The sequence below is a fragment of the Archocentrus centrarchus genome, chromosome 4 (genome assembly GCF_007364275.1).
Source record: "Archocentrus centrarchus isolate MPI-CPG fArcCen1 chromosome 4, fArcCen1, whole genome shotgun sequence".
Classification (NCBI taxonomy): domain Eukaryota; kingdom Metazoa; phylum Chordata; class Actinopteri; order Cichliformes; family Cichlidae; genus Archocentrus; species Archocentrus centrarchus.
In genome coordinates this window covers 29,493,870-29,507,877 of record NC_044349.1, presented here as the reverse complement: position 1 = coordinate 29,507,877, position 14,008 = coordinate 29,493,870, and the positions used below count along the sequence as shown (strand labels likewise).

The following is a 14,008-nucleotide window of genomic DNA, read 5'->3' as shown; positions in this document are numbered from 1 at the left end:
TGTTTTTTTATAAAATTACAGATTACAAGGGGACCATGTGATACAGATGGTTTGTACTCCCAGCATTAAAAAAATTCCTATCAGGCTTCTTGTAGTTCATCAAGACAATAAATTGTTCTCCAGCAAAAATAAAGAAATACACTTGAAACTAAATCTATTAGGATGTTTGCTCATTTCACCACACATGATGATATCAGGAGGTGATGTTTTTTAAGCTTATTTACAGCATGTATCTCATCTGCTGTTGGTCTTTTACTGTCACAAATCTTTTAAAGGATCAGGTTGTGTTATTAAAATCTCTACCTAGTATTAGGTTGCGCTTATGCAGCCCTGATTTAGAAGTCTGAGTCCATAATCACAATATGCAGTTCAGCTCTTTCGTTTCAGAGCCATGATTGTTGGCAAAAGAACATGACACCCAGGGTGACACAGGGATTACATGTTCTATATTTAGTCTTTATGTACATGAATATTGGCAGGACAGCTCTGTACATGTGACACACACACGCGCGCACACACACACACGCACACACAGCGATACAGTGATAATAACACAGATCTCCAGCACAGAACACATTTACAAGATGGGCTCTAGAGCAAACACTGGCTGAGATACACAAGGGAATGTCTGAGCTACGACAACTTCCTCATAAAACTGGAATTTTCTTGCAACAGTTATTATTGTCATCAATAAAACAGACAATTAAAAAGAGAGATGAAAGGTGTAAAATAATTTAAATTCCTCCTAAAATGTGTGACGAATATGCAGTGACAGATCTATACAAAGCGGGCAGCTACCGTATCCCCTCCAGACAGTGAAACTGAAGGATGCAACAAATATGACAGACAAAAGCAAAAGTCATGCAGCAACAAAGGAACACAGAAGATGGAAAAAAGGGATCTTCTTTGAAGCTCTGCCTTCCCAGTGGCAGCATGATGTCAAGATGACAAGCCTGGCAACAGAGCACCTCACGCTATGGGCCACCCAGACGTGCCACGATGAAATGTAAACATAAATATACAGGTTGATATCTCTCTCTCTACAAGCAGTTCAGTCCCTGCCATGGGCCCATCAGCTGTGTGAGTAGTCAGTCTGTATACACTCCTTAGTAGAATATCACTTAGAGTTAAATAAACTTATTTAATATATATATATATTTATAATAGATTTATTCTTTGCAGAGTCTTTTAGCAGTATTTCCTTGTTTTCACCAGTTTGTTCTGGTATTTCACTGAGTGGCCACTGTGTCCCACCACATAAACATCCAGCAGGTAGGTCTTTCCAGGCTCCAGACCTGCGATGGTCTCTGTGGTCACAGCTTTCTGCAGGTTCGGGCTGTGGAAGTACTTGCACAGGACCTTTTCTGACTTCCTGCGGGTCTCTGGCCCAGCACACTGGTTTTGTTCCCGGCGTCGCTGCTCCTCGCCGTAATTGTCGGCCACCTCCTTGCGGTAAATGCAGTATTTGTTTCGGTCCTGCGTGCCCAGCCAGGCCACGGTGACAGAGGAGCAGGTGCGCAGCTTGTCAAAGGCCTTGATGCGCGTATCCTCTGGAAGTGAAGGGAAAGGCTGTTTGCTGCTGGGTCGGGTGCTGGCGAGCACCTTCAAAGTGGAGGCTCCTTTCCTGCTGCCACGCAAGCGGATCAGGTATTTGGCTTTTGGCTTTCCCCGTAGCTGGAACTGCCGTATCCCCTCCACATTCTGGGAGAGCAGCAACTTGCCGTCTCGTCTCACCTGCACCTGCACCGCATCCAGACACGTGTGTACAAAAAGAGTGACCCTCTGGTGGGAAGACACAGGAGCAAAGCGCAGAAACTTGCTGCCCTTTCTCTTGATGAAAACATCTGATACTTTGCCGTCCTTCAGCTCGACCGTCTTCTGACGAGCCTCCTCTTTAGTGCGGGCAAAAGTGCCGACGTATGCTGTGCTGGTGTTGGTAGCAGAATTCACTGCAAACACGTCAAAGTAGTACTGCGTGTCTGGTTTCAGGTCTGACACAGTGAAAATGTTTTTATTGCCAATGCACACCTTCTGGATGTCTGATGCTCTGGGCTTGGCTGTGTACGCACGTGAGATCTTGTTACTTGTGAGGCCTCGGTCTTTGCCAAAACCGTTGTCAGAGGGAACAAAGCCAAAGTGCACAAAGTCAAAGGGGCTAAAGTCTCTGCCGGGCTTTGGAGCCAGCATGAACGCATCATCGAAGCTCATTTTAGCCTCAGCAGCACACATGCTTTTGAAATTGTGTTCCTTGTTGATCACCACGCAGTACTGCACAGGCTGGCCCATCAGCAACCCTGTAGGTGTCGGCTTCCAGGCCAGTGTGACAGTGGTACGGCCAAGTGCAGTGACATCCACGCGGGGGTCGTACGGCAGCTCTGGGTAGGGCTGGTCAGACTCTGGAGTTGTGGTGGCATACACCTTGAAGTTGCTGTCTTTCTCAGTGGACAGTAGTTCAAGCTGGTAGAGACCAGAGGGCGTGCTCGTGGCCACATAGGACTCCACATCGTTACCCTTGTAGGTGAAGAGCTCTGTCCCTTCATCTACCGTCACCTGCTGCTTCTGCTGGTCCAGAGGTTCGGGCTCTCCTAGAAAACAAAACCAAACAAACACAACGTGAGCTGTTTGCCTTTATCCAAACCACTATTACCAATTTTGACAATCCTCGCAATATTTTTCTTCTTTGACTTTGATGAAAGAAAATTTCCACCCAAACTAAAAAAAAATGTTTAATGCTGTGAGGTCATGACAAAGCACTGAAAGCTTCATGGATCATTATCCCCCACCCATGGCAGCCATGTTTTCACTCCAAACATCCCCAAAGATCACAGGCCAGCATTCACTTAGCCTTTCTAGGGAAGCTTTTCTACAAAGAGGCACCTTGTAGCTTCTATGTGAGAGGGACAGTCTAAGCTCTTACTCCAGCTTTAGCAAGAAACCATAATATTATGTTTGTCAACCAGAGAGTGTGCTCAGTGGTGTACTAAAAATTAAGCTCAAAGATCTACTCCCACCAGAGACTTCTGGCAGAAAAAGGCTGCAAAGACAGGAAAAAAAGTTCCCTAGCTGGTCTGTTTCTGCACGAGTTTTTGTGAAGTCACTGCCACTGCGTGTGTCAGGTCCAAATTTGTCATTATTCCTCCAGTTCAGGATGAATTCTCTTCTCTTGAGTAACTGTGTAACTTCCCAATAAATCATTTTGTAATATTTGATCTGACAGGAACAGAGACATGCATGCAGGTGCTCATTTCTTGACATTCAAATATATGCTCACATCACACGTCTGCTCTAAACCACTGCTTTAGTCATCTGGCAAGATCCCTTCTGCTGAAAGAACACCTTCAAGATGGGAAAAGTTTTCATGTGAAGCAGAAAAAAGGAGGGGGGAAAAAAAGCAAATGAAGGGAGGAAGGAAGACAAACAGACCAAGTGTAGCAGGATTTATCTTAAGAAGACCCAAACCAGCTTAAGTAGAGGGATGTAACGTCTTTGATTCAGTAGGGTGACTAAAAAAACCTCTGAAATTATAGACGTCAGCTTGGGCCGCGTCAGACCTCATAAGTGGTCAGACTAGACACTACAACTGTGACTTAATTAAAACCCACCAAAACACAAAGCCTAACATCACAGCGTAGGCTAATTATGAGTGGGAATAGTCATATTTCCACATAACATGTCATTAACCTCTTCCACTGCTGCCTTATGTCAGTTATACCTGATCCTCCTCCGCTGGCCTCTTCTGGCAGCTCCTGCAGAGTGAGTTTCCACTCCAGAGGAGCATCGCAGGGTGTCACAGTCACAGATAGGGGTGTGTTGTCTTCTTCCACCACAAAGTAGTACCTGTGAAAATAATAGGCCAGATATGAGCACCCGCATTCATCATAGTTTGACATTATCCTAAATCATATGTGAAGTAAATGCATGAGCAGAGTATAATAGGTACAGTACATGGTGACTTATAGTCTCTTGCCTTGAGAGGAGAAAGACTTTCTCATCTATTATTTAGTTTTGCATCAACATAACAGATCCTATTACAGGGTAACATCTGATGTTTCGTATCTGTTTACAGCAAGTAGACATCAACAAGTTTAATGTTTCCTTCAGTGATTGAAGCAATCAGCAGCACAAGGTTGAACTGGCTTGTTTGGTTTTTTTTTAAGCACCACTCTGTTACTGTTTGTCTCACAGAGCTCTTACCTCTTGGGTGTGTCCCTGAAAAGATAGCCACTGATCTCAGCTCCGTCCGGTATAACAGAGGAGTCGTGGAATAGTGACTTGTCTCTGATTTGCATCTGAAAAAGCCCTTCGTCCCTCGTAGGCAGCTTCTGGGCCATGGATCCCAGCCGCAGCAGCACCAGCAGTACCACTACGCTCCAACCTTTGCATTGCTTCATCCTGACAGACACAGAAACATGACTTCAGTTTCTGGAGTATAATACATTAATAATTGCCTTACCTGACTTATTATACTTCTAAAGGTCACTGTGAATCACTCACCACATTACAAATTCAATGTCAGCAAAAATGATTGATTGCAACAGGTGGATTTTAACCACTGGTTAAAAGTTTCTTAATAATCACCTAATATTTACTCGCATCCTCTGTGTTTCTGTCTGTATGACCTCAACAACTCAGCGAGTCGTGCGGAAAATTTTCAGGAATGTTCCCATTATTCTGACACCACACGGATGCACTCATAGTTTTACATTTTTTGGAGTTTACATTCAGGCTGATGGCTAGATATCTTAACAAGAAAACTGATAAGTATGTTTCCCAAATTATTACTTGTATGACAAAAACACACTTATAAAAAGAAAACCTATCAGGAGAGCTTGTAAGCCAAGCCTTTAAGATGGTAGTTTTTGCATTTTAGCCTTTATTTTGCAGTTACCATAAAGAGAGACTCGTTTCAGATGATGTATGCAGTCACACATATGTCCCACTTGGCTGTCGGGTCATCCCCATAAAGCTAACCTGATCAAATGCAGGTTATAAACATGTGGCAAACTCTGGAGCTGAAAAATGAAGCCAAAAGGGAAGAGAAAAAAACTACAGTGTCTCTAATGGTCACTTGAGGCTGCCTTCAGACTGGAGTCAATCCCCACAGACTCACTCCCATGTTTACAACATTAAAAAGCAGCAAAATAATGTTTTTATAACTCATCCACTGACACAGACTGTGGTGCCTTTTGGAGCATTTTTAATGTCTAATATTATGGCTTGCTGTGTGATACAGACCAATCAATAAGTTTGTGCTTCAGCTTTGGTAAGTAAAAATCCTGCTTGGTAGCCAAGTTGCTAGTGTTTTCTTAAAAATTAGCACTTCATCCTTTCATCCATTTAAGGTAACTTTAGGCTCCAAAAAAAAAAAAAAAAAAAAAACATGGTGGCAACCAAAAGGTTCAGTCCAGAACCAGTGGGTGATCAGCTAATTCTTACAAGAAATTTAAAATCTATCATAATAAAGCCAAAAAAAAACTATCAAAATATTTTTTTAGCCAGCAAGTCTTCTTTCTTTCTTTCTTTCTTTCTTTCTTTCTTTCTTTCTTTCTTTCCAAAGATTCTGTGATAATAGTGATAAAAAAAAATCTGTAAAGAGTTTTATTTCACCTTCATTTAATGCCAAGACATGGCAACATTAATGTAGCAAGTTTTTTTTTTAAATCGAAGAGAGAAACCAGAGCTCCTGGAGGAGGAACCCGCACAGCCCCCAGTGGAGAACATACAAACCCGAAACCACCTGCTGTGAGGCTACAGTGCTAACTGCTGACCCACTGTGTTCCTTATTGAGCTAAGCTGGCTGTTGTTTCCAGTCTTGTTATGCTAACCTATGCTAACTTGATGTTTTTCTTTCAAGTATAATGAATATAAAATGAATATGAGTCTCTCTTCTTCTCGGGAAGAAATCATGCACCATACTGCGGACCTCCTGGTTTAATGTACATTGTCAGTAAATATTAGTGGCTCTTATTAGCTCTAGTATCACATTGGTTTGGTGATTTGCATGCAGTGTTTTAGATAGTTTCTACTTTTGTTCACTAGCACATGGTATTCTATGTTAAATTGTGCTTCCTTGCCATGCTATCCTTCTAGTTTCAGCCTTAATTAACATTTAACTTAACATCCTGATCACCCATCTGGGAATGAATCAGAGATAAGGAGTAAAGCAGCGACTGAATGAGTACCCAAGGCCACAGAGCGGAAGGGGGATTAGATTTAAACAGGAATGTGTGAAGGAAAAGATATTGCTTGGCACTCCGGGGACCCACACCATTTCATAAAACGCTTAATATAAAAATCCCCAAATCCATGTCGTTTAAGTTTTATTGACACTAATATAAAAATGTTTGGAGATGCAGTCCACATTTGGAGCTGCAGCTGACTGCGGCTGAGTGCCTCTCACGTATCCCCTGTCTATTGATTTTTTTGCCCATTGATTGCAGCTGATGGGAACGCCAAATCCCTGGTGATTTAATCAGTGTAATGATGGCAGATTAGCCAGATACTTTACTGCCATTTACTGCAAGTGAGATGGTGTCCTTTTAATGACCCCCCTCTCCCTTTCTCTGCCCACCCTCCTTTGTCTGTCTCCTTCCCTTGATCACAATTTTTTTTTTTCATCAAATAATCTCTTTCGCACTTGTGCGCACACATCCTTCTCTTTTTGGTTCATCTTTATGTTTTGTCCTACTTCACCGCCTCCTCAAACAGAGGCGGATAAGTAAAGCCAGACGACTCGGGCCTGGATGAACATCCACGTTACGAACAGGGCTTCATCTCTGTGTTGCAGTCCTTTAAAAACACAAGCAGGGGAAAAAAGCCCACGACAGCTCCTGTCAGTGTCTCTGCTGTTGTCTGAGCCCAGCCTCCCGTCACGCCGCCAGACTTCAGAGAGCAAAAGGAAAGCCGCCTAAGTGGTACTTTGAGGTTTGACTCACACAGAGAGTCGAGATCCTTATCGCCTCGGCTTGTCTCATTCCACTTCAGAAACATGTCAGTTGGAACAAAGACGTGTCTAATAATACTTAAGACAGCGGTGAGGTAGCATGCACAGAGTTGCTCAGAGCCGCCTTTCATTCAAACATCCCCAAACACCACACAGACACAGCGAGGGCCTCGTCCCTTCAGCCGGCTCCGTCCACCACAATCGTGCACGGAGGTTTTTATCACCACTGCCATCAACGTTTGATGTGTGTCTTCCCCGTGCTCCTCACGTGTGCCACATGTGACACCGCATACTGCTTTCCACACCACATGCTGTATATTGCAGGGAGATGACATCTAAATATCAGAGCAGTTGTGTTGGGTCACTGCGGTTGCACGGACCAGCGCAGAGTCAACATGGTCACACAGCCTGCACTGGATGTGTTTTTACATGCAGGCCTGCACCATTCTCATGCCACAGAGTTCCCTTATGAAAATAACACATAAAAAAGCTGCATCTGGAACAAATAAAGTCTAATGTTTAATTAGAATGGGGAAGAATGCATGATCCCAATTTGGGGAAAGGATAATTTTAAGGCAAAGTAACCCACAGTCGTGTCAACTTTGTTTTGCTGTTGCCTTTCATCTGTTTATTTATATATTTATAAGTTTTTGTTTCACTTTCATTGGTATTTGCAGAGCATTTTCAGTGGAAAACATTGTGTAGTTTCTAATTGGCAAGCTGTTGAGTTTAGAGAGCTGTGTAATTGGATTAAAGGACAAATGCAGGAGTTTACAATGGGTGAAAATAGTCCTAATTTTCTTTCCCATGGCCATCTTTGACACATCAAGAGAATCGGTCTTAGACAAACAAAACAAGAAAATCACTCCACCCTCCTTTCTCCTTCCTGTGTAATCTGAAGAATTTCATCCTATCAATTGAGTTTCTACGTTAACAACTTTGACCCAGCTCTAATTTGGGGTCATTACAAGCAAATTTGTGTGCAAAGCCAAAACAAAATGTTCACACTTTGTATTTAAATTTCCCAGATGGATGCAATCTTTTCAGCAACATCAATCCACAGCAGAATTAAAATCATTTACGATCCACTGAAGATTAAAGCAAGAAAAAATATCAATTACATGCAGCAATTCGGCCTCAACTTTCAGCCACCTGATCAGCTCTGCGTGCACGTGTGAGAGGAGCACATTTCCAACAAGAACATGCTGATTAGAAGCACGTAAATTTCACATATGGGGCTTTTTTTCTGAACACAAGGCAGGCTAAATCCACGCAACCCCCAGCCCCGTCCTGCATGTGTGCACGTATACGCGCGCGTGTTTGCGCACCAAACCGCTCCCCCACCCCAACCTCCACTTTCTCCCCTCACTTTGTTTCTCTCCTTCCCTACAGCTCCTTGTCAAGATGGATAAGCCTCCTGCCTGCTGCCACATGGAGCTCATTAACAGAACGGGAGGGAATAAAAGACAGTTTAATTTCAACACAAATAAAGAGACATTTCGGATTCCACCCAACAAGACGCCTGGCATGAGCTCGCAGGACCTTATGCCTCTGTGTGTTTTCTTTAAGAAAGTCAAGATTTATGGTAGGTCCTCGGTAGCGAGCTCCATCACGCCTGTCACTTCAGGGCCAATGTGGGGATTAGAGTAAGTGAAGTATATGCAGGGGCTGGGAGCCAAAGATGGAACCACACAGGACCTGGACCTGTTCTATATGCAGGCCAAACCAAATCAGGTCTGGTGCTCTTGGACAGCTAAACAGCTTATTAATGAATTGGTAGAGACTGTGGTGAACGCTCTGATCCAAGAGTGGAGATGTTAATCCAGTGTGTGTGTGTGTGTGTGTGTGTGTGTGTGTGTGTGTGTGTGTGTGTGTGTGTGTGTGTGTGTGCGTGTCCATACGTTTATGTGCATCAGAGTCCAAACCATTGCATTCCTCTGCTCCACTCTGTGTGTAAGTCTAAATCATCGCTCAGGACCTGACTCCTCGCCATCCACAACATCGCTCGCAGTTTGAGTTTCTGAGCTATCCACATCATCAGAGCCACTAAGGCTGGCACAATAGCATCATGGAAAGGAAAACCCAGTTTCCTTCTTACCCTCCCCTTTCCTCATTGCTCCTTTATAGTTCATCTCTGAGTCCTGCCTTTAGCTCTGCATCCTGGACATTCTCTATGAGGGGGTCGCAGGGGCGCTTTCTGTGTAAAAACAATTCAGATAGAATTGAGGGTGGGGGAGTGGCGGTGCCTCTGACTGATGTGCTGGCATTGTGGCTGCAAGGGTGATTAAAGATTACAAGAGAAAATGCCCCCCCATGGGAAAGTCATCCACCCACTGCCCATCATCCGGTGCACGCATGCACGGGCCTGGCCGCGTCGTGGGAAATGAGTCAATCATGATCCGTTATGTTGTGCTCGGTTGAGGAGGCAGAGAAGGGGAGCACAGAAAGCCTGTTCAGCAGCTAGTGCGAGCAGGCTCTGCCTCTTCTTGTGTCCATCTGAGGAAGCATAATGAGGGGCTTTGCAATGAGCGTGCCCGGGGGGGCGGCGAGCAGCAGCGCATGGTGTGTGGATATTATGAATAATTTAACAAGGAAATAAAAACTTTGCGCCCTTAATCTTCCACCACTGACTCTGGATATGTGACAAAAGGCAGCGTAGAGGCGACTGTATATATACACCACTGAAGCCTGTCACTTCTCTGGACGCAAAACGGCTAAAGCAACACTGGCGGAATTCTTTCAGCCAGAGAGTTTTCATATGCAAATCATGGTTTAGTTACGGTATGCGACGCAGACCTTCCCATTTTAAGACTTTTTTTTTTTTTTGTTAATGATTCATTCTCCTGAGAAAGTAGAAGGGAGGCAGTGTGGCTTCACCCTGCTGCTAAATACAGTTATTCAAATCCCCACTCCGGGTATGTCTCTCATTAGACACCGACTGAGAGGCTCTCACATGGACCGGATGAGGAAAACAACTCTCAACACTAGCTAAATTGTAATTAATCCGCCTGGAATAATTCTAATTGAAACAATACAGACGATGCCAAGTCAAATAAATCCTTTTTTTTTTTTAAACTGATATTAAAAAGCAGATCTTTATTACGCGCTTCACTAAACTCACTCTGGGCTCTTACAGGTGCGTAAAGGCACCCGTGGCTGACACGGTGAAACTTAACATTTATCAAAACTGTGCTCCTTATGTAAAACTTTGACATATTAAAACTGAAAGTGAAGAAAGATAAAATACCACAAATGGTGCACAGGTACGTAGAAATACTGCATGTGTAGGAAAAAAAAGTCGTCTTTATTGGGTGCTGTGTCACCCCTGGGAGCATGGGAACTGTCGGAAGACACAAAAGCAAGAGGATTTTTGTAAAGTTGATCAGCTCGTCTGTCCCGTGTGATTTAAAGCCCAAACCAAAATAAGCTGGGATTTTAAAAAGCATGCGAGTTGCGGCTTGAATGAAATGCGTTTGAAACTTTTAACTTCCCGGAGTTGTAAACCGCAAAACCTCCTCTGCCCCTCTCTTTCTCTCTCTGGCAGAGGTTTCAAAGGCACCAGCTACTTTACTCAGAAGGTCCGGCTCTCCGTTCATCTGGAGCTTCCACGCATATTAAAAAAAAATGAAGCTTCAGAAAAGTTAGAGAAAAGAAAGAAGTTTTTTTGTTTTTTTTTTTCCCGCGATATCACAATTTCCTCGAAAGGCGCACCACTACCTCAAGCGAAAAATAAATACATAATCTTTACAGGAGACGGTCTTACCTCTCGCAAAATGAATCGCCGAAGTTATCTGAAGAATGACGTCTCTTTTTCTTAAAAAAAAATAAAATAAAATAAAATAAAAAACTCTTAAAAGGTGCCTTAAAACTGAAGCGATTTGAGCAAAAATAAAAACATGTGCTGTCCTCTGCAGGGTCCAGTATCCCCTCCTTTAGTTTTCACTTCTATTGTTGGCGTCTATCAATCGGATTAGACGACCGCTCTGGTGCGTGCTTGCAGTTTTCTTGTGGATTGAACTGGTCTCTAGTGGGCAGGAGTGTGTGTGAGAGTGTGCGCGAGTGTGTATGAGTGGGTATCCCGAGTGCTGGCAGTGCGTCCCTCCCCTGCCGCGCCGCTGCTATTGAAACCTCCACTGGATTGGAGGCAAAACTAGTGCGAACTTCTTCTTCCCTGCGTTCCAAGACACAGAACCAGCCCACTCCTTCAGCAGCACTCCACAAAAAAAGGGGGCTCAGACTGAGTATTATTCCCAGGTGTGACTGGCCCTCAAACTCTAAATATATATAAGGAAAGAGGGGGAATGCACAAACACACAAGGATTCATCAAAGCTTTATAATGTAAAAGCCAAATAACTTTAATCACGAGGAGCTGCGTATTGCTGGAAAAAGCCGCCACCTGAGCGTAAATCTAACAACTCGTGGTTTTTTTTTTTTTTTTTTTTTTTAGAGAGCGGGGTTCCCCCCCACATACTTTTGTTTGCATGCTGTTTACTGCGATGCTCCCTTTAAATTATTAGTTTGGGCAGTAGCGCCCTGTGGAAGTCACGCAGCCCTCGGGGCGACAGTGTGCGGGCAAGTTTTATCATGGGTCCTGATACCTGTGTGGGTGTGAAAAACATGATCCGAGCACAACAACTTTGGTGGTGGCAAAAAGAACAGAAAAGAAATCTCTTCATAGGCGGAATGTGGCACAGAGAACCTGCACCAACACAAAGTTTTATTATGGAAATTCCCAGGGAGGCATTATTTGAGTTGTCTCTTCCTGGGTTGAAGCCCTGGGAAGCAAATATTTATCCTAGATAAGAGCCATTGGATGTCTCCGAACTGAACTGTCCGAAATTTACGGCTTGATGGGTGTCCGTGTCTGATTAGCAGACAATAGATTTAGAGGAAGCTGCCGTTTCCTGAGCTTCCTCCCCAGGAGGACCGTCTTTAAAGTGGTGTATCTGCACATCTTCACGCATGAACGGCTGCAGGTTGCATGCTGCTTTCTGCTGGCTCACAGGTGGCATCTTCATGTGTAGGTCTGACCAGACTTGGCATCATTGTTTCCTACCAGTTGTATGACATAATGGTTTACACTGTCGCAGAAAACGAACACACAAACAAGTTGTCTTCTCACAACAACACACTTAGCTACCCTACAAGTCACGCCACAATCTTTGCAGAGAGCAGGTAAATTATGAAGGAAAAAGATTGACAAACATAAAGATATGCGTCTCATAATATTTCCAATGATTTAAAAAAGTTACAATTCTGAATCTATTGGTCATACATGACCACCACAAATCTGCTGGGTCGCAAAGGTTTGGCAGCAAAGAAGATGGACACAGTTTTGGTACAACAGCGTCATCTAGCGTTCGCCAGAATAGGTCACAGAGGACAAAAATGTTTGTGCTCTTCAAATATTTTTTATAAGAAATGTGACACAAGTGACTGCACAGAATAGAGTAGTTGTAGTTAGTGTGAAAGGTGACCTTACATCGTCCTCATTACAGTTTTGTTGCAGTATTAGTTGCCAAGACAGTTATTTTATATAGCAGATTTAAACACCGCTGATGCTGACCGTAGTGCCTTGCAGTAAGCGATTAAAACCAGAATTTTAAACAATGAATAAACACGTGGAAACAATTTATCGAAACACTACGTACTGTTGGAAAAAATAAAAAGCTAAAATAACTTTTATGGCATTTTTTTTTTTCCTGCGATTTCGAAAGTGACACCTCTGATGTGAGCTACACATAAATGCGTGATGCCTGGGTTTAAGATCAGCGCTGCTGTGACTTCCACATCCTCCAGAAGAAAATAGATGTCTTTGACCCCGCCACAAAGCTGTGAAAAAGAATCCACTCTGGGGACATGTATATTCACAATAACCCAGAAACACACACACACACACACACACACACACACACATATGCAGTGACCCGGCTACATGCCAGAATCTTGAAAATGTATCCACACCAGGGGCAGTTTAGTACAGATGGAGGGAGGAGGTGGGAAACGCTCCTGTAATGTTAATCCCTCTGCACTATTCAACCACAGAGACTGAAACAATCACGTTTTATTAGATTTACTAAAAATGTGCACACAAGACACATTTTTTTGACCTTTCACCCTCATGGAGGAAGTCAACTGAGCCACTCGTGCTCTTTTGTAGTGACGCCCTGTTTCACACTTTTCATAGTCTCAAACACACACAGCAGTGGGCGGTTTCGCTCAAACATCGGTGGAGTTGACTGCCTCGCTCAGACGGCATCTCACCAAACCGCCTGTTTATTTTTTGAGAACTCGGATTATCCTGGTGAAATTTAAACCTTTAGCTCGTGTCATAAACTCTCAGCTGAACACGTTTTAATTAGAACTGTTTTCTTCCAAGCCAAGATGCTACAGCCAAGTTCAGACTAACATTGTGATGTTAAGCAAGGACAATATCTGCTCTGTTCACCAACTTTTAAATATGGGAATATTGCATGTCATTACCTTTGTGTATTTCCGTAGTTTATGTATCATCCTCTTTAGTCTCTCACGTCCTGCAGGTATCTGTGGTATCAGCTCCTGTCAGTGTCTCTGCTGTTGTCTGAGCCCAGCCTCCCGTGGTATCCCCTCTCGTCCCAGCCTGTTGAGGCAGACTGTTGATTTCCATGAGTCTAGTTTTGTTGGAGGTTTCTTCCTTTTAAAAGTTTTTTTTGTTTTGTTTTGTTTTTTTCCCCCAACCCTCGCCAAGTGCTGCTTAAGGGTCGAATTGTTTTGTTTCTCTGTACTGGAGAGCACAGTTGTGTGAAAAAGAGAGTTTTCACAGGGCTCTAATGCAGTCCTGTGAAAAACAAAGTGCACCCCATAATTAAAGAGGCTGTGCGCCTTTTGCAGCAATAAATTAAGGTGCCTATTTTCTGTTTGATTTTATCACTCTCTCACATCATTGTGGAACAATTTCTTCTTTACGACGTTGCTTCAGTTGAGGTTTGCAGGCATTTACTTATGCACAGCTCTCTTAAGATCTCACCACAGCCTTTCAGACTTTGACTGGGCCAGTGCAACACCTTGATTCTTTTCTTTTTCAG

The 14,008-nt window shown here is 43.5% G+C and overlaps 1 protein-coding gene across 3 annotated transcripts; it reads right to left on the bottom strand.

Annotated features, from left to right (window-relative positions):
- Nucleotides 1–13,492, bottom strand: ndnf (neuron-derived neurotrophic factor). 3 transcript variants are annotated; one of them, XM_030726580.1, is made up of 4 exons: nucleotides 13,428–13,492; nucleotides 4,195–4,392; nucleotides 3,713–3,837; nucleotides 1–2,585 (listed from the first exon to the last, which is right to left on the bottom strand). In XM_030726580.1, the coding sequence occupies exons 2-4, from the start codon at nucleotides 4,389–4,391 to the stop codon at nucleotides 1,189–1,191; spliced, it is 1,719 nt and encodes a 572-aa protein (XP_030582440.1). In that variant the 5' UTR covers nucleotide 4,392; nucleotides 13,428–13,492; the 3' UTR covers nucleotides 1–1,188. The 3 variants fall into 3 exon arrangements, with proteins under 3 accessions (XP_030582440.1, XP_030582439.1, XP_030582441.1); XM_030726579.1 differs by lacking the exon at nucleotides 13,428–13,492 and adding an exon at nucleotides 10,707–11,038; XM_030726581.1 differs by lacking the exon at nucleotides 13,428–13,492 and adding an exon at nucleotides 8,845–8,902.
- Nucleotides 13,493–14,008: the final 516 nt, after the last annotated feature.

Excerpts from the sequence above, each read along its gene's own strand:
- ndnf (XM_030726580.1), bottom strand. The coding sequence starts at position 4,391 with ATGAAGCAATGCAAAGGTTGGAGCGTAGTGGTACTGCTGGTGCTGCTG. Across the intron at positions 3,838-4,194 it reads TTCAGGGACACACCCAAGAG|GTACTACTTTGTGGTGGAAG; the intron begins GTAAGAGCTCTG and ends TTATTTTCACAG. Across the intron at positions 2,586-3,712 it reads GGCCAGCGGAGGAGGATCAG|GAGAGCCCGAACCTCTGGAC; the intron begins GTATAACTGACA and ends TTTGTTTTCTAG.